The sequence below is a fragment of the Chrysochloris asiatica genome, unplaced genomic scaffold (genome assembly GCF_000296735.1).
Source record: "Chrysochloris asiatica unplaced genomic scaffold, ChrAsi1.0 scaffold00011, whole genome shotgun sequence".
Classification (NCBI taxonomy): domain Eukaryota; kingdom Metazoa; phylum Chordata; class Mammalia; order Afrosoricida; family Chrysochloridae; genus Chrysochloris; species Chrysochloris asiatica.
In genome coordinates, this window is record NW_006408529.1 from 27,777,432 (window position 1) to 27,799,043 (window position 21,612).

Genomic DNA, 21,612 nt, shown 5'->3' on the forward strand with positions numbered 1-21,612 from the left:
TGTTATTGTTAAGTGCCCTCAAGTCAGTTCTGACTCACGGTGACCTTCAACAGTTCCATTGGAGTAAACTGGTGGGTTTGAATCTTGAACCTTGTGGTTGGTAGTCCAGTAATTATCCTACAGTGCTACACCAGGACTTTTTGTGGTCTAAATAATGCAAGTGCTATATTTTTGTCAATCACACCCTTACTGCCTCACCTTTCTGCCCTGTAGGTATTTTCACAAGCTTGATATGCTATTTGTTTTACAACATTACCATAGCATGCATACAGAAGTATCTCATGGGGGGAAGGCAGAGAGGAAAAAATAAAACATAGATTATGTACAGTACTTGTATAAAAACATGGCAATATGGGTTAAGGAATTCTGACCTGAAACAGGGTCTGAGAACTATTTTACTTCGGTAATGAGTAAACATTATTAATCTCACTGAGATATTAGATGTGTTCTGTCAATATCAATATTAAAAAATGAATTAAGTCACTTGTCAGGGGCTAGCCAATGATAGGCATTAAACAAATGATTGTGTTCTTGCATACTGCTTTTCCCTAAGGAAATGCTAAATTTATTCATCTTTTAACAAGAACTATGAAATTAATGTTATTATTAATAGTATATTTGGGCGTCTGTGAGGTTTAGTTCTGACTTAAATAATTATCACAAAAATAGCATTGTGTTTTTAAGATTGCTTTCTTCTTGCACAAATATTGCCCTAGGATATAAACTCAATAAAGATAGCTCCATAGGCCTTCCCTATTCTTTACTGAATTTCATAGATACAAAAAAGTTCGAGTCCATGCATATATACTTAATTCCTATTTCATACTATATAGGTGGGATTCTCAAAGAACAAAGTTCATGTCTACTATTCAGAATGCAGTGAAAATTAGATGATAGAAGCAAAGATAGAGGGAGAAATAAAACAACCCTAAAATGTGTTGAACTAACTAAAGAACTAGGTTCTTAAATCCATCTTTATATGCTGCTGTTAAATGCCACCAAGTTGGTTCTGAATCAGAGCAATCCCCATATAGAGTTCCCCAGGAATGGCGAGTGGGTTTGAGTTACCAACCTTGCAGTTACCAGTCCAGGGCTTAGCAGTTCAGAGCCATACTGGGACTCCATTTTTGTTAGAACCACACAGACACACACAAAAACCAAAATCCACTGCCTTTGAGTTGATTCCGACTCACAATGACCCTGCAGGACAGAGAACTGCCCCATAAGGTTTCCAAGACTGTAAATCATACGGATTCAGAACATCAACATCAGTTGGTGGATCAGAACTGCCAACACATAGAACAGCACAGAAAATATAAATTCAGGTTTGACTATTTAAAAATCTGGTTGTGAGTTATACATTTTAAAATCTGGCCTTCAGGTCCCATTATTTCTACATTTCAGATAAAATTTGCTTTTCCTGTATAATTTACAGCATTGTGAGGAACAAACACCGTAACTTAGATGAATGTGTTTTACAAATTAAAGCAGAATAGAAAACATAATAATGGTTTTATTGGCGTATGTTTTTCAAGAACGTTTCACGGAGTTAGTCATCCCAGGATTAATAACCCTTTGTGTAAGGTGTGGGGAGCCTTTTTTCTGTCAAAATTTATAACATCATTCACAGGACATACAAAATTATCAACTTAGAAATTAGCCTGCTATGTTTGGTCAAACATTGAACTCACACTGTGGGTTAATGCGTCAGACTGCAAAGTCGTTTGTACTGCAAGGTTGGTGGTTCAAGCTTACCAGCTGCTCCTTGGAAACCCTATACAGGGTTGCTATGGGTCGGAATCAACTTGACGGCACTTAACAACAACAACATGATGTGGTCCTGTGGATTAATGCATTAGACTGCAAAGTTGGTTTGAAATGCAAGGTCGGTGGTTCAAGCTCACCAGCTGCTCCTCTGAAACCTACCCAAGGTTGCAATGGGTCAGAACCAATTCAATGACACTAAACAACTATGTGATGGCTGCAACTAAAGTTGCCTTGGCAGGACATTCCCCATCCCTGCTTATGTGGATCCAGGGATTGAGGTTATGATGGCAAGTTTCTTCTATACAACACTTGGGAAAGTGGCTGTGGTGAAGTAGGTTTGCTGCATTCCTGTATGATACTTCCAAGGTTGGCGGGGAATGAAGTCCTAGTTCTGTGTATGGCACCCATTGTCTTGGAGATGGGTTTAGTGTACATTTGCTTTAGATTTCTGTTCCTGGAAAATCCAAGTTGTAAGTACCATTCATCCACCTGCTGGCCCATACACATCATGATTAATAAGAACAACACAACTTGTACCAGTTCACATCATCCTTTATAAACTGAAACTGCAATAATTTTCAGTACATGACATATTTTCATGCATATGCCTTATCCCTGTGCAATCCTAAGAATTATTTAACACACATATAATAGGTTTCCTTTACTATTAACATTGTGGTTTTCCTTCCTAATGCGTGAACAGTTTGAATGCATGAATTCATAATTACATTGTAATTTATTCAATCCTGTGACGTACACTGAATATTTGAAAGCACTTCTATACTTCCTTTGTAGATTATTAAAATTTACCATACATTTATATAAATTAAATTTACTAGCAAAATCCACATTTAAAAATATTATACAAGAATAAACTAGCTTATCACAATCAACAAAGAAAAGAACTCAGGAATTCAAAATCGTACAATGGCAGGAACAGTTTCTCTTCATGGTAAACATTCACTTTACGCATATCCCACTTGGCTTCATTTAATTAAAAAGCTGAAAAAGAAAGAAAAGTATTACATGCTGAAAATAAGGAATATATACACACTTTTCACTTGATTCTAAATTAGGACATATAAAAATAAATGTCACAGTCATATTAAAAGTCACCTTATTATAATATCTGTATCAGTACAATTTCTCTATTTTAGTTCCTATAAGGTGCTCAGGCATTATGGTTAGAATAGGTAAAGGATGAACAAAGATACTGTAAGAATTTGAATGTGTGGGATTTTCGTTTATATAAAATATCACATTTCTATGAGAACCACTGCTGTGTCTATAGCAATAGTTACAATCAGCATTTACAAACACAATGCAAGGGCGATAAATATTTCAAACACATATTTGAAGTGGGTCATTCAAACGTTTTAAAATTTGCTTTTTACCACTGAATCTGTAATTAATTTACTTACATAAAACAATAATTTAAAGCACTTGGTATTTTGTTAATGTAATTTTCTATACTAATTACATTGATTAATCAAGAATATATATACACACATAAAAAGCATAACAAAATTGTTTTCAGATTCTGATGAAGCATCAACAAAACTTTTGCTTGAACATAAAAGCCATAAAATTAAAAGCTAATGCATATATTTTGCTTTTTAACTTAAGGAAGCAAATTTTCTATAAAAATAAATTTACTGAGGCTTGTAGATAACATTTTGTTAAGTTTTTGTTTGATGGCTATATTTCTGTTAATTTGTGGCATGCTCTTTCGGAAAATGGCAATATGGCTTTGTAGGACAAAGAGACAAATTAAACAATGAAATGCATGGTTACTGTAAGTTTAGAATTAAATCACTAAGCTAATATCTGAATGTTTAAATTAGCTACATATTTGTCTTTCTGAACCTTGGTTTCTCCATCAGTACAATAGTTTGCTTTAGATGATCTCCAAAGTTTTTTTGGAGATAATATGTTATAAATTCAGTGGTATGTACTAATTTATAATCTTAAATGATACAATCACCCAAAACGACTGCCACTGAGTTGATTCAGACTCACAGAGATCCTGTAATAAGGTTTCCAAGGAGCAGCTGCTGAGTTTGAATGGCCAATGTTGTGGTTCAAACTGACTTTGTGGTCCAGTGCTTATCCTACAGTCCCACACTTGGGCTTCCAAAGTTCTGTATCTTTACTGAAGCAGATAGATTCACCTGTCCTTATGGATTGACAGGTAAATTCCAACTACTGACCTTTGGATTAGTAGACTAATGCTTAACCCACTCTGTCATGGGGACTCCTTTTATCTACCTTCCTACCTGACAGTTCAATGTAGTTAAATTAAAACATGATATATTTTAAAAACTAACTTGACGGCACTTAACAACAACAACAACCTTAGTCTTTAACAGTATTTTCTGCCTTTTTAATTATCTCTGACAATGTAATTTTAAGTGTTTTAAAGCATTGTTATTTTTATTCCTCATATTATTCATATATGAATGTTTAATTTAAAATATTTAAAGTATACTTTTTATAATATATGTTAAACTGTATTATATGTTTTATATATTAAAATACAAAGTAACTATACAATAAGGGCCAGAGTAATTACTCTGTGTATGTTTTCAATTAAATTATAAAGATTAAAAATTATATTTTACAGCCTCAGAAACCCTGTACAGGGTTGCTATGGGTTAGAACTGACTCAGTGGCACTTAACAACAACAACAACAACACAATCGACAACCCTAATTTTCAATGTAAAAAGGCATGGACTTCAGAGTTACAACGGGTAACTTGTATATAAATCCTTTATATAAAAGGCTGTTAGCAGTAAACCCTGTCAGAGCATTAAGTTCTAGTTTGATGGTCAATCCATATAATCTGTAACAGAACAGATGGCAAAGCAGACAGATACGTCACTTAGAGGTAAACCCTTTGGCATTTTTCTGTGTTCAACTATAAGCTTGCAATAAAAATAAAGCAGGCCAGAGAATGAGGATTAAAGAATAAATGAAACTTGATCATAATGCATTTTATATGATCATTTAAGTTAGAAAAATTGAAGCTTAAAAAACAGTTTATATACATGTTTTAAAAAATGATCTGAAAATTTCAAGTTATAAAGTACTGAAAATCACCTATTATTATTGCTAAAAATATTACTACCATAAAAACAAAAATAGTAACATGAGCCTTTATGATTTCTTTTTACCTCTCCCAAGTTTTTGTGAGTATTTTTAGTGTAAAAATAGACTAAGTACCTCTAGTTACCATTCGATTGGCCCACCCAAGAGATTTTTCCTAATTGGAATATTTAATAATTATTTTTAAAATCACAAGTTCTCATTTACATTTTACAAAATAACTACTTAATCATGAATTTATCACTCTATTAATTATTTTACAATAAAGGATACACCTAACAAAGTACTTTCTATTTTTTTATTTTATTTTAAAAGGATTCTTTTAATAAAGAAATAAGAATTATAAAAATCTCTTTACAGGTGTTTGTTCAAGACACTGGAAACAAATGAAGCACAAAATTGTGAAAAAAATATTTTGTTGAAAAGAATGAACTGTTACTCACTGGGTAATCATTCAGTATTTCATGTTTGATTTTTACTTTTATTATATAAACATAAAATGTCCAAAGTACATTCCAATATGAATGTTTTATATTGTTAGGCTCACTCAAGGGATTAGTTCTGCATTTCTATCTATCAGAACCTGATAATGTTTTTCTCCTTTAACAATCACCTGTCTAATAATTTTGATGTATAATCTAACAGTATAACTAATGGTTCACCAAGATTTACTCTTTAATAGTGTTTGGATATTATGTTTCCTAATAATATTTATCATAAAAATGTATACGATGATTTTGTACCATACTTCAAACTGTCAGGAATATTAAAAAGTGAGTATATTCTTTTTATTTGGGATGTGTTTTGCAGTGCTGTTCTTCGTATCTTGCGAAAGGGAGAAGATGCCTTTGGTGCCACCATCAACTTCCCTCTGGCCACTGTGCTACTCTGGTGTGAATCTCACTGTAGTTACAGTCGTCAGCACAAGGAGACACTGAGTACTGTGACCAGCTGGTTCTGAAGTGAATACAATCATGGACAACTTTAACTCAGGTAGCAATGTAAGATTGCGGCTAATGGAAAGGACAGCAAAGTATACACGGAGAAATTATATAGCAAACCGGATCAATCATAAATATATCCAGAGGTTCCCTTGCCCTAGCCTTACTGGTGTGAGGAATTTGATTGTTGCTTAAATTACAAAATACATTGGCAACAGATAATGAAGGCTAAATTTCATTCAATTTTTATATGTCACAATTATTCAATTCTTTTAAAAACATTCTTAAGTTTGTGGGTCCAAAAAAATTAACAGGCAGTGAGCTACAGCTGGCCTGTAGGTAGTAGTCTGCTAACCTCTGCAATAAACCACTGGGTACAGTGGAGGCTATCCTATAATAAGAAATAGGAAAGAAGATTGACACAAATGTAAAAGGATTTTTAAAGGTCATTCATACAATAGAATTATTATAAAGGAAGTAAGATCATATCATAGAATAGTTAATGACATTGAAATATGTTCATGATACAGGAAAGAAAAAAGAAGCTCACAAAACATGTCTGGTATAATCTTTTCACAGTTTAGAAATATGTACAAGTCAAACAGTTAACAACACTTGATAACCTGACGTTAAGACTAAATATCTTAATTTTGTTTATTTATTATTTATATCTTGTAAAGGAAACATGTATTGACATTTCCTTTCTTTCTCATTAGCTATTACCGGATTTTATGAAGGTACAACATGATCAAATACATATGTTGGAATTATAATTTCGGCATTACTTTAGAATAAGGAATGACTTATGTAGAATTATGACAATATATAAAGAGAGTAAGTTGGGAGGAAATATATGGTATAAACAAATACAATGACTGCACGAATTAATATAGCAATGGGAATGAAAAGTGATGGAGGCCAAAGCAATGAACAGGCAACAGGCTGAGAATGAGGATCCAGTGAAAAATGACTCCAAGATTCTTGCCTCGTACTTATAAGACTGTAAGAACAGTGGTGTCTTAGGGGAAATAGGGTTTGGAGGAAGAGATAATGTGGTTTTGGACATGTTGGACTGGGATAATAATGTGATACTCAGGTCTGTTTCCAGATCTCAGGAAAAAGGTAAATTTGTGACTGAGACATAAACTAAAAGGTAAAAGAAGGTGTTTGAGTGTAATATATAATAATTTATATATTATAAACGCCAGTATATGAAGTTTACATAAGGGCTTGGATAACTAGAATAACTAGAAAGGTCATTTGGGTTGAGACTAAGGAGAGACCTCTGGATGTAGTCACTGGAAATCCATACACTATCTAAAGTGCACTGCTTCCTTTTCCATTCTTGTGAAATATTCTCAACAGGCATTGTCGTAAGTGTTCTGAGAATGAAGAAGCACAAACACCCTGGGGCTGTCTTCTTTTTCAAGGAAGATTACTGTCCATTGCTGCTCTGCTGACTCTTTGTTGTTGTTGAGTACCATGGAGTCAGTTCCTCATGCTGTTGTTAAGGTCTTCCAGTGGGTTCCTACCCATAGTGACACTATCTAGGATTTCCAAAGAGCAGTTGGTGAGCTTGAACCACTGACACTGCGGTTCAAACCAACTTTGCAGTCCAGCTCATTAACTCACAGCATCACACCAGGACTCCCAGTTCTTCATGTTGTTGTTGTTGTTGTTAAGTACTGTGGAGTCAGTTCAGATTCCTAGCGATTCTGTACAGGGTTTCTGAGGCTGTAGCTCTTTACGGGAGCAGAACACCTCATCTTTCTCCCACAGAACAGCTGGTAGTTTCAAACTGCTGTAGCTGGCAGCCTGACTTGTAACCACTATGCTACGAGAGCTCCTTTAGTGACCCTATGAAACAGCGACAAGCTTCCCCATAGAATTCCCAAGCTATAAATATTGAAGGACTCAGATTCCAACAGCTTTCTCCCTTGGAGAGGTGGGTAGATTCAAACTGCTGTCCTTTCGGTGAACAGTCAAATACTTAACCACTATGCCACCAGGGTTTCTGAAGGAAAATTACTAACCAGGAAAAGTTTTCACTTATCACATAAACAGATAATGTAGGGACAGATATCTTTTAGAATGAAAACCTTTTTATATATTTAACTACATACATAGGTAAGACCTCTCAAGTCTAGAGACAGCTGAGGCCAGTTTTCTACAAAGCCTGCACAGAAACAAATATTTCACAAGAATTTTTGATGACTTGATTATCCATAATTTGGAATAGACAGAAACATGAATACTAGGTCTGGGGTAAAAGGTTGGGGGCCAGATAAAGCAAAACTCTTGGACTACATGAGATTTCTACTCTCTGCCTGTTTTTCAATGTGTTGTTGAACGGTGTGGCATTTCTGCCACAGTGAGAAAATTTTATTTCCACAATAGAAGTAACACTCTAGAACTACCTTTGATATGTACATCTATATTCAGACCTTGCCTTCCTTGGGCTTGAGGAGTTGGGAAATATACTGCAGATGCAAATAACTGGATGCTGACTTTTCTAATAAACTTACCTTGAATTTATATAGATGTCACAGATTGCATACTCCCCCAAGATAGGTGGCAACTTGGCTGGACCATGATTCTCAGTATAATGTAATTATCCTCTATTGTATCATACAATTGTTCTATGTGTTGAAAATCCTAACCTCTATGATATTAATGAGGCAGGAGTAGTAGTAATTAAGATAATGAGGCAGGACTAGGTTGTATCTTAAACCATCTGTTTTGAGATATTAAAGGGATGAAACAAGGGAGCAGAGATCACAGGGACCTACTACCAGCAAGAAAGAAGAGCTGACAGTAGACCAGGGTCAGTTTGAACTTCAAGGTCAGTGATTCAAGCCCACCATCTGTTCCTGGGAAACCCTGTGCAGGGTCACTATGAGTCAGAACCAACTTGAAGGCACTTTAACTATATCATCAAATGGGGAAAATGTTTTGACAGCACTTTTTCCTAAGCAAAATCTGATACGTTTCTACTGATTGTTTTAGTGTCTTCTGAAATTATATTTGAGGGGATATCTTGGAGGGTGTATGATTACGTAAGAATTTCATGGATTTAATTGTTGCCCCAAAACATTTGTGGCAAATCTTAACCCCAATACTTGTGGATGTAATTCCATTTTGGGGGTAGACTTTTTCCTTATTATGTTAATTAGCTATCAGTGTAGGATGTATTTTAAAGCTAAAACCTTTAAAATATAAAATGAGCAGATTAAGCATGGAGAAGCAAGCATATGGGGGACTGCAGATGCCATGCCACACATGGAATCAAGTAACAGAAGGGGAAAGAAGATAAGACCCTTCCCCCAGAGCTGACAAAGAGAGTCTTCTACTATATCTGAAATTAGGTGTCCTGAGTGAGGATTTCTAGCCAACTACAGTGTAAGAAAATGCATTTGTTTGTTAAAGCCACCCACTTGTGATATTACTTTGATATTAGCAGTAGAACACTAAGACAATGAATATACATTTAAAAATATACTACTGTCAACAGTTCATTCCATATGTCTAAGGCTAAAAATTAATATCTGTGCATTTGTCCCAGTATCAGCTAAGTAAAATAGCATAATACTGCAATATATTGGACTGATTCTAATTATCAAGTTAAAAGTTTTATTACATTTGTTAAAAAAAAAAAAAAGTACTTTGCAGTAACTTTCTATACATTGGCATACTTATGAAATAATAAAAAATATGGTCCTTATTTGAAAGACGAGGAAAACTGAGGCTCAGAGAAGATTAAATGACTTGCCTGAGGTTATAGAGTTATTAAGTGCCATGGTCCAAATCACATCTTCTCACTCAAAGTCCAGGTCACTTTCCAATACACCACAGTGAAATACAATAATATGAAAAAAATAATCCTTAAGATTCAATTTCCACTTGAGCAATATTATTACAAAATTTAGCACTATATACTTTTTTATCTAATTAGGGGGACAAGCAATAGTGCTTTTACAGTAGTCAAATTCTACTATGAATCATCTCTAAATCTGCAGGCCTTTATGGCATCCTTCAAAGTTGGATCTAAGTATGAGAAACACAATTTCAGTGAAACTGTTATCAATGATAAATGATATGTATGGTGGGGCTGACAGTATTTTGATACTACTGTTCCATTTGTCCAGGTGAAGATTATATTTTATATTTTCTTTTCAGATAAACAATGTACATCTAAGATATACAAATGAATGTGAAATTGTGCACATTAAGAATCCTGGGGTGTTTTTTTTTTGCTTTGGCGTACTGGTTCACCATAAAACTTTTGTCAAAATTTATGAGTAATTTCATTGATAGTTGCCAGCCTGTATTTGCCCTTACTGAAAATCATTACATTTTTTACTATACTTCATCTCTTTCAGTATAAGCAAGGGCATTATCATTTATAAGCATATTTTTTTTCAAAAATGGAGGACACCTTCTCGTGTCTTTGGTAAGCAAGCTTATTGTTGTTGTTAAGTGCCATGGAGTCATTCTTGACTTACAGTGACCCTATATAAGGTTTCCAAGGAGTGGTTGGGGGTTTAAAGGCCAATCTTGTAGTTAGTTAACAGTCTAGTGTTTATGCTACAGTGCCACACCAGAACTCCATGATAATCTTAGTGTATATTTTGTCTATTTTTGATACCAGAATCAACCTGGGGTTTAAACAGTGGTCTTCGGAGTTAAAGCTTCTAGAATCATTACTTTTCCACATACCCCTTCCTTTTAGGGCTGCTATGGTGAACAACTAATGAGGTGTGACTTAATGTGAACTGCACCTACTGGAGATGTACAATGCAGCACCCCAGTACTCTTCCTTCATGCAGAATCTATTTTAATGATTCCTACTGCATCTTTTTTGAAGCAAAAAAGGAATAAATAAACTTTTAGCACCTACTATGCACACAATACATATATATATATATATATATTTTAATTCTTCCCTAAAATACCATATAATCAGTATAAAAGAAAACAGCAAAAACCCCACAGAACTTGAACACATGAAGCAGCTGTAGGTGAACACTTAAAAAAAAAAAAGAGGAATGCAGCAAAGTGCAGCAAAGTACAGACGAGATGTAGGTGAAGTAATCTGTATTTATTGAGAATCCACTATAATTTTAGGCACTATAAATTGATTATATCATGTATCCCCACTAGTTCAGAAAACACAGAAATAATTGAGCCTATCTCCAACTCTGCCAAAATAATATACTATTATAGAGGTGAGAAGTAAACACTAGTGATCCAATTTCCATACAGCATACCTGAGTTTGATTCCTGGCCAATGAGCCTGAAGTATAGCCATTAACCTGCAGTGGAAACTTACTTGTTGTTAAGATACTGAACAGGTGTAGAGGAGTTTTCAGACTAAGACAAATGAGGGGGGAAAAGCCTGCCTGGTGATTTACCACTGAAAAACCAGACAATAAAAACCCCAAGGATTATAACAGTCTGATTCCACTGTTCAAGGACGGGTTCTATGGCAACTAACAACAGAATTTAGGAAAAATGAGACTCAGAGAAGTTGATTACTCCAAAGGAAGAGAGGGTCCCAAACCCAGATTTGTCTGACTATAGTGCCAGAGCTCTTAAAACCAATATGAAAAAGTAAACTCTACAACTTCAACACAGGTCTTCTGATTCTAAATGCTGTTATTTTTCCATTATACCAAATCACATTTTTAAGGCAGTTAAAAAGTCAGGAAACCAAGTGTTAGAAATACCAGCGAATGTTTTATGCTATTTTCCTAGTAGAGACTGGATGTATTTTTATAGAAATTTTCTGAAAAAACTTTTGTAAGTCAAAGTCTAAGTTAGTGAAAATATTGGAAAAGTGATTACCCCTAAGTGAAGACTATCGTGTATCTCTATTAGAGTTTACTCTTTTTAGAAAATTGGGGAAAAACTCTAAAAGTCATCTTTATATTATATGTAAAATGAAGTCAATGTTACCACTGAAATAAAATTTCTTCTTGTTTTGAAATATGTCTCTAATGGCAAAAAAATCAAATATTAGAAAAGTGATATTTTACTTACAGTTTTCAATGACTCAGTGGCCTAATTTAGTTCATCAAAAGGTTCAAAGAAAAACTGTCATTTACCCACTCAATCATGTAAACATGAAATAACAGTTATTTAATTTTCAGTGTAAAACTTAAGCTTCAGTGTAAAGCAAAAGGCTATTTAGAAATAAATTAATTGAATATGAGGGTGCTTTAAAAGTTCACGGAAAAATGGAACTCATTTTAAATATATTTTTCCATGAACTTTTAGAAGCCCCTTAATAAATTAGTTTAAAATAGTTCACTTAAAATGAGTTAGCATCAAGCACTGAACAACTAATAATATGTCATTTACTAAGGTCCAGAGTCCTGGTGTGGCACTGTAGGATAAGCACTCAACCACAAGGTCAGTTTGAACCAAAAGGTCGGTGGCTCACTCACCAGCCACTCCTTGGAAATGCTGTATAGGGTTGCTATGAGTTGGAACTAAATGACGGCACTAAACCACAATAAGCAATGTGCTAAGTGATTTACAAGAGAATTCTTAGGGAATCCTTGTAAAACTTGGATGAGTTATGAACAATTATTTCCATTTGAAAGTAAGAAAACTCAGATTTAGAAAAGTTACATAAACATACCCAAGGTCATGCAGCTACTAACAAACATATTAGTAATTCAAATCAGAGAAATACGCTTATTGAAACTTACAAGGCAATCTGGCAGAATGCAATAACAGTATGAAACAGATATGCTATTGTAAAATAAACCCTTGGGTTAGGTTGAAAGATAGTTGATAAGCATTTCAAAAAGACTTTAATCCTCTTTATCGGGTATACACATCAGCAAAGAAAAAAGCAATTCTAAGTTAGTGTGAAGGACCTATAAAAAATGATGAAAAGCATAAATGATCTATGAATCAGTCTTGCTAGATTAAGATTAAAATAAGAGTGAAAATAAATTAAAACCAAACAGGATCATTTCACACAGAAGAAATTAGAGGCAGCAGAATAAAAAGAACTCAAAATTGTGAGAAACAAAAGAAAGAAAAAACCTAGAAGTATAATTCTGAATGATTCTGTGTATATATACTGGGTAAGAAAGTCTTTTTCAGAAATGCAATGGCATCATGTCCAAGAAATTACTTTGGCGCTGGAGCTAAAGCCCATGGCTAAATTGGTAGATGGTCATGTGTACAAATACATGTTTTCAATAGAGATATATTAAGAATCTCATCAAAAGTACAAATATTTTTCAGTAGGTAGAAGACACAAGTTTCTTTTTTTTTTTTTTTTTTCCTGAGAATGATTTTCAGGAAGGATGTATATCTGTCCTTGTAGCTCATCTTCTGTTTAATATGTATATATACTAAAATTGGGAAACTATGGATGCAGTCTTGGTAAAACAAAATTCTTTCCTTTTGCAAGAACAATTCAGCACATGTGTCTTAAGAGGTCAAATTTGGTTTAGCTCTTGGTTCCTCAAGTTTACTGTTAATAATATGCTGTTGCTGTTAGTTGCCATCATCAGCTCAGAACCATGGCAACCTAATGTATAAAATAAAATGTCACCTGGTCCTGTGTCCTCGTCATAAATCATCTTTGAGTCTGGTTATGTGGTTATTGTGTTGATCCACCTCACTGAGATTTCCTTTCTTTTTGGTGACCTTCCAAATGATGACCTTTTCTAGTGATTGGTCTTTTCTATACCATGTCCAAAGTAAGTGAGCCAATGTCTTGCTATTTTTGGTTCTAGGGAATATGTTGGTTTTTTTCTAAAACTGATTTTTGTTCATTCTTCTGGCACTTCACAGTATATTCAGTATTCTTTGCAGACACAACAATACAATCTTTTATCTTCCTTGCCCAATGTCTAGATTTCCCATGCCTAGCGTAGTGGTTATGAATCGGGCTGTGAGCCGCAAGGTCAGCAGGTCGAAACTACCAGCGGTTCCATGGGAGAAAGATGAGGCGGTCTGCTCCCGTAAAGATTTACAGCCTCGGAAACCCTGTACAGGGTCGCTATGAGTTGGAACCGACTCCACGGCACTTAACAACAACAACAACATTATGAAGCAAGTGAAAAGCCCACAGCCTGGGTCAGATGTGCCTTGGTCATCAAAGTGGTATCTTTGCTTTTAAAAACTTGGAAGTTTTGTATCTACACTATTCCTTCTTTTTGCTTTGCAGTTGACTTCATTATAAATTGATATATCCATAATGCCAATCCTAGTGATGTGGTAAACAAAAATTTCTTGAGTTTTCAACAAAAGCAAATTCCTTTCTAAATAAATAAATAGACATCTCTGGTTCCCTATTTTCAGTCTTGTATGCTTGCTTTAAATACTTCTATATCTGGATTGAGTTCTGGCTGGTGTTGTCATGTAGGGAGTTTCATATTGTTGTTTACTGTTGTTGGTTCTTAGTCCAAAGAATAACCTTTACCATTTTTTGTTAGACAATGGTCTGGTCATTACAAATTCCTTTAATCTCTGCACCATCATATTTGAGGTACAACTTTGTTGGGTATATCATTTATCATTGGCAAATTTTTAATTTCAGAGTTTTGTATATGTCATCCCATTGTCTGCTTGCTTGCAGAGTTCAGTCTTATTGTTTCTATGTAGGTAATGTACCACTTCTTTTCCAAGCTGCTCTCAGAATTCTTACCTTTTGTTTTGAAAAGTTTGATTATGATATGTCTTGATGATATTGTTTTGGAATCTATCCTATTTGGGGTTTGTTCAGCTTCTTGTATGCTTACCTTCTTATATTTCATGAAATTAGGAAAGTTTTCTTCAAGCAACTCTTTGACAATTTTCTCTGTGCTTTTTATTGTTTCTTCCTGTTCTGGGATTCCAATCACCCATAGGTTGTTCCTCTTCAGGTGTCCCACATCATTGTTAGGACTTCTTTGGAATTTTTTCATTCTTTTTTCTGATTGTTTTTCTAGCATACTAGTATTAAGAAATTTATCTTCAAGCTCATTATCTCAAGTTTCCATTGCTTTGAATTTACTTCTTTGTTCTTTCAATATATTGTCCATTTCTGAAATCTTATTGTTAACCTTCTGGATTTTTAATTCCAGGTTTGGTATTGTTTCAGATTTTGAATTGATTTTGTCTGTTTGTTCTCATAGTGTTTTCCTGAATTCTTCTAAAGCTTTTTCTGTTGCTCTCCCTGCTTTCCTTGATCTTTCTGTTAATTCTTTGAAAGTACCTAAATATCATTCTTTTGAATTCTTTTTCAGTTAGTTCCATTATCTTCTCTTCCTCAGAAATGTTTTCTGACTCTGCATCTCCATAATTTGAGCAATTATCTTTTTGTTTCTTCATGTGAGCTAAAATTGTCTGTTGTCCCTAGGACATTACGGGATTATGTGCATTTAATAGTTGACTGTATGGTGATGTGTTGTTAGGCTCCCACCAACTGTCTCCTGTGGGTGTGGTCAAAGAATCGAAGCATGTACACCATTCTCAATAGCCATTTGCGCACCTCAGTTTAGGGTGGGTTTGGCAAGTGCTGGCTGCTTTCTGTCATTGGTCAGGTGGTACAGTAGCTGCTACTGGCTCTTGCCCAGTGAGTGGACATGCAGAGCATACGGCTGGGGCTGGTCTAAATGTGCAAGGTTGCTATCTCCTGTCAAGTGGGAAAGAGAAAACCCTTCCTACACATACATTAGAGAAAACAAAACAGAATAAATAAATAAGGAACCTAAAATTAAAAGAGGAAAGAAAAATTAAAAACTGGCAACAACCAGAAAAAAAAAGAATAACTATAAAGACAAAAAAGGGGCAGGGAAGTAGAGCTATGGAAGAGAAAAAAGAGAGAGAGAAAATAAAAGAAATAATTTTAAAATAAAAACACAAAACCCACTTAGAAAAACCAGCAAGATGGAAGATGAGAAAATAGAGCTGAGAGTAGAAAAGACCAAAAACAACAACAAACAAACAAAAGGGGGGGGGGGAGAAATGAGAAACAGAAGAAAAAAAGGAAAAACAAAAGCTGAATAGGATAAAATTCAAAGGAATGGAAAGAGAAGGAGGAAGAAAAAGGATAAATGAACAAAAACAATGAAACAAACAACTGTAAAAACAAAACAAAAAAGTAGTGCAGCTGTTGCTGCTGAAGAGGCGAAAACTCTGAGGGACTCCAGAAAGCTAAGAGGCTCATGAAGTAGATACGAGACTGATGTGACAGGAATAGTAACAGGCTTAGATGGAATTCCTATCAGCCTCGGTGTTATCTATGTTCAAGGCACTCAATCCAGAAGTATTTCATGGAGGGTCCTTGATGGAGCCGGTTTCAGTGTTTCTTTGGATCACAGGGCAGGTGTAGGCAGAGTAACTGCTATAATACTCTGTAGGTTCTCTAGCCAAGTCCTCCTGAATACAGGCAGCACGACTGTGAACCAAAACAGTGAGGCAGTCTTCTGTGTGGATTCACAACTACATGGCTCAGAACTCCTGGAGAGCAAGGTTAGAGTTGGGGATGGAGGAGGGCAGGAGTTATCCACACCTCTGGTTACCAAGGAAATGTGGGTACAAAAAGGAATCATATATTTCATGTTGCCTAGGTGAACCAGCTCTGCTAGGCCACCCTTTGTTGCCAAAGCAGCTCATAAGATGGTGGCACCACGTCTGGTTGGCCATTCACCAGTCAGTTTCCCTTTCTCGCTGTCCCTGCTCAGCCTCTCCTCCCAGCAAGCACTCAATCCACTTCTCTAACCTTAGCACTCAATCCACTTCTCTAACCTTTTTTCTGAGGTTCAGAGTTCCAAGATTTACATCTGTGTCTACTTCACTTGGTCTCTCATATCTTTCTTATAGAAGGTCTTTTGTTTCCATAGACATTGGTAATTGATCCAAGAAGAATGAAATTGTTGCCAAGTTCATTTTCTTTCTATCACCACATTGTTTATTAGTTTGGTGGTAAGGATTTTTATTTTGTTCACATTCAGGTATAATCTGTAATGAAACCTGAAGTCTATGACCTTCATCAATAAGTGTTTTCTTTTTCATCAAGTTAAGACTGTGTCATCTTCATACCATAGGTTATAAATGAGTCTTCTTCCAATTCAGATGCTTCTTTCTCTATATAATCCAGTCTCCTGCATTATTCATTCAGCATACAGACTGAATAAGTAAGATCCAAGTATACAACTCTGTTGTCACACCTTTTCCAACTTTAAACCATGCAGTATGCCCTTGTTCTGTTCAACTGGCTGCATCTTGATCCATGTACAGGTTTTGTGTTAACACATTTAAATCTTGTGGCATTTCCATTCTTTGTAATGTTGTCTATAATTTGCTTTGAGGAATGTACAATTATTTCACTGAAGGCCTTTGCATAATATTGATTTGCATAATCAATAAGACACAGGTAAACATCTTTCCTGTATTCTTTGTTCTGGGTCAAGACCCAAACAACATTAGTACTGATAACCTTTATTCCATATCCTTTTCTGACTCTGACTTGCACTTCTGCCATTTTATATTGATGACAGATACAGTCATTTTTAAATAATCTTTAGCTTGCTGAAGATTAAAACGTTTCAATATAGTAGGGAATAACTTTCTTTGACCACCAATCATCTGTCAGTTTGTCATACTGTGGTGGCTTGTGTGCTGCTCTGATGGAAGCTATGCCACCAGTATTTTAAGTACCACATGGTCACCTATGGTGGACAGATTTCAGATGAACTTCCAGAGTATGATAGACTTAGAAGAAGGAGAGGTTGAACACTTTTGACTAGCCACTGAAAATCTTGTAAGTAGCAGCTGAGCACAGATATAGTGCTAGGAAGATGAGCCCTTCAGATTGGAAGGTACTCAAAATATGAGTGGGGAAAAGCTGTCTTCTCAAACCATAATAACATGGTTGGAGCAAAGCTTTTGGGACCTTAATTTTCTGATGAGGCACAATTCAAAATGAAGAAAAACAGCTGCAAATATCCATTAATAATTGGTGCATGGCATGTAGGAAGTACAAATCTAGGCAAATTGAAATTTGCAAAAATGAAATTGAATGCATAAAGATCAATATCCTAGACATTAGTGAGCTGAAATGGGCAAGTATTGGCCATTTTGAATCAGACAAGCCTGGTTGACAAAATGTGCCATTCCTGGTTGCCAGGAACAATAAATTAAATAGAAATGGCGTCACAGTCATCATCAACAAGAGCATTTTAAGATCCACCTTGAAGTACAATGCTCTTAATGTATATTATCCATTTATTACCATGATCAGTTTTTAGTTAATATAATTTCAAATAAAAAAAATCTTATTCAGAAGGATAATGTGTAATGGATTAAAATCGAAATATATTTATATTAAAATATAAATAATTACTATGGTAACATTAGCATATTATCTATATGCTAGAGTAACAGAAGAAAATAAGGTTACAAAAGTAAAATTGGTATGATTTTCATTTATAATGTTCCTTTAAATCGTAATTTGGTAGTTTACAGGAACGCTTTGGAGTCCTGGTGTGGCATTGTGGGTTAATGTGCCAGACTGCAAAGCCGTTTGAACTGCAAGGTTGGCAGTTCAAGCTCCCCAGCTGCTCCTTGGAAACCCTATGCAGGGTCGCTATGGGTTGGTACCGACTCTATGGCACTTAACCACAACAACAGGAACACTGTAAATACAATTAAAGAAATATATATCATGTATAAAACTGACAAGGAGTCCTGGGGTGTGGTTCTGTAGGATAATCAATGGCCGCTAACCACAAGGTCAGCAGTTCAAACTCACTAGCCACTCCTTGGAAAATATAGGGTTTCTATGAGTCAGAACCGACTCCACAGAACTTAACAAGAACATAAACCTGACAAAGTAAAATAATTTGAGTATTAATGATGGAAGAGTGGGATGGTTTGTGATTACAAGGCTTTATGGAAGCCTGATGAATGATTCACCATTATATACATAGAAAAGACAGAATGAAGAGAAGATTATACAAGTGCAAGTTGTCAAGAGAATAAAAAGAAATTAAATTAGGAAGAGACAATTTATCAAGAAAATTATTTAAAACTGTCAGTGAAGAGTTGAATAACCAAGTCGTACATTTTAAAGACATCACTATGGCTTCTGCTGGTGTAGCACTGTAGGATAAACACTGGACTGCTAGCCACAGGACTGGTGGTTCAAACCCACCAAATGCTCTTCAGAAACCCTAAAGAGGATCACTATAAGTTGGAACTTTCTCAATGGCACTTAACAAGTACCACTTTTACTGTTTATATACTGTTAGGGCAAAACTTCTGGATTCTCTGGTGAATCTAGCTTTAGTAACAATATCCTCTAATGGATTTTTCTAGACTGTCACCTGATCATAAGAATTTTTACTAGTCATAGACAAAGAATGACATAAACGATATTCTCAGTTTTCTCCGAAACAATCATGAGGTATTCCGAATTTGGGTGATTTAGTTAAATAGTTCACTTTTGAAATTCAGGTATAGTCTTCAAAACTCTGAGGACATAGTTGGTAAAGTATTGGGCTGCTAACCACAAGGTCAGCAGTTCAAACACACCAATTGTTCTGTAGTAGAAAGATGAGGTTGTCAACTTTTTATAAAGATTTAAAGTCTTGGCAACTCAAAGGGGCAGTTCTACTGTGTCCTGTAGTGAAAGAATTGAATCAATGGAAGTGGGATTGTTTTTGAGGCCTGGAGTGACACTGTAGTCCTGGTACCGTTCTGAAGTACTGGTGTGGAATTGCTAACCACAAGGCTGGCGATTCAAATCCACCAGTCGCTCCTTGGAAACCCTAAACAGGAACCAAGTACTTCAAGTACTCAACAACAAAAATAATCGTTCTTTAAACATACTATTTTAAAACATTTTTCTGACTCCTCACTACCTCCCTGTCCCCATTCACAATACATGCTCAACGAAGGCAGAGGTTTTGATCCTTTTAGTAATGGTCATACGCCTAGTGACTAGACAAGTAACTGGCATAAAATGATTACTCAATTAACATTTATTGAATAAATGCATAATTTTGTCTCTTAGGTTGCCAAAAATGTGTATTTCCTTTCTTGCGGTTGGTACTTGGTATCTTGGCATGCCTGAGTCCATTACTGTAGTAGTACTGTAGTCACTGTGTACTTTTGAGTATCTTCTAACTTAGGAGGCTCATCCTCTAACAGTATAATGAACAGTATTCTATTCTGATCCATGGGGTTTTCACTGGCTAATTTATGGAAGTGAAGGCCTTTCTTCCTAATCTGTCTTAGTCTGGAGGCTCTACTGAAACCATAGTCTGGATGATTCCTCAGAAGGCTGAGTATACTGTAGAAACCACGTTAATTTCAATGCATTTAACTGTTCACTTAATGTCGTCATACAGGGTGGTTAATGGTGGCGGTTATATTCCGTGGAGTCACAGCGGCCCGGTATAGTGTTTCCAAGGCTGTAAATCTTTATGGGAGCAGAAATTCTCTCACTAAAAAAGCTTATTTAAAATATGAAATTATTCTTGGGAGCTATTTTGTATATTTGAAAAATAACAAAAGGTTTGAAACTATCCCTTAGGAATGTCTAAGATCTATCTTGCACATTATCTTCTTCCAAAAATAAATGAACTGAAATAAAGACTATTATTTATATTTACTTAAGGCTTTTATTTTGTCTTTTATCTTTTACATGTCTCTGTCATTGTATTTGGCTTCCCTCAAAAGTTCCATTGAAATAAGTGCCTAATTTAAAGTCAGGAGGCTAATGAATAATATTAGTGGAATTAGACATTTGACATATAAGATTAAGCTGATGAACAGGAAAAGTAGTTGTGGTGAAGAAGGCACATGAGTGTGGTTTACATGGTGCTTCACAGTGTATGTGGTAGAATACAATGGAATTTCTACCCAATTTGGAAGCCCTGTGTTGGTGAGTTACTACTCAACCAATCAGGCCCTTCCTTTTTTAAGAAAGCAGTTTACAAAAAAAGGGCAATATGGTAGCCAGAGTTTGTATTAGGTGTTACAGAATCAGTTCAAACTCACTGCCACTCTATGTATAAAAAGTAAGTAAGCATATACTCTCATTCTGAAAAGCTTACTCTCTGTATCTAGGTCCTCAAAAACACCCATTGCTGTCCGACAGACGCTGACTGACTCACAGTAACCCTAAGGCTGTAGATCTTTATGGAAGTAGGCTGCATATCTTTCTCCCATGGGCCGGCTGGTGAGTTAAACCACCAACTTTTAGATTAGCAGATGAGTGCTTAACCACTACACCACTAGGGGTCCATGGATCTAGGGTGAAGTCTAAAATATACAAGGGGGCATTCAAAAAGATCATGGAACAATGTAATTAAAAGACAATAGAATTTCCTTACAACATTTTTAATACCCCTCTATATATTTTGAAAAGCTACTCACAGAATTTATATATCTGTTTTGGATAAAGAACTAGAATATTATACAAAACAACAACTTAACTGGTCTTATGATGACACACATAATCTTAAATATTCTTCATATCACAACAAAAAGAATGTAACATGATTATAAGAACCTAGCAAAAACTAAATTTTTCTTTAATGTTCCTAATCAGGTTATCTCTACTGGATAATAAACTATACAGGGAATAATACTGTTGTTGGTTTTAGGTGCTTTTGAGTTACCTCCAACTCATAATGACTTTATGTGTTCAGAATAGAACTGCTCTATAGAATTTTCAAGGCCATGACCTTTCAAAAGCAGAATGCCTGGTTGTTTCTGCTAAGGTGCCTCTGGATGGGTTCAAACCATCAACCATTTGGCTAGCAGTAGAGTGCTTAACCATT

General features: G+C 35.3%; 1 protein-coding gene across 2 annotated transcripts in view; it reads right to left on the minus strand.

The window, feature by feature from the left end:
• Positions 1-2,484: 2,484 nt before the first annotated feature.
• Positions 2,485-21,612, minus strand: part of TUSC3 (tumor suppressor candidate 3) — a 265,224-nt gene continuing 246,096 nt past the window's right edge. The window contains exons 10-11 of one of the 2 annotated variants that reach the window (XM_006834473.1): positions 9,585-9,649; positions 2,511-2,769 (exon numbers count right to left, since the gene is read on the minus strand). In XM_006834473.1, the coding sequence (XP_006834536.1) occupies positions 9,631-9,649 (19 nt within the window). In that variant the 3' untranslated portion in view covers positions 2,511-2,769; positions 9,585-9,630. Of the gene's footprint in view, positions 2,770-9,584; positions 9,650-21,612 lie in introns of both variants that reach the window. The other variant, XM_006834474.1, reaches the window with a different exon arrangement.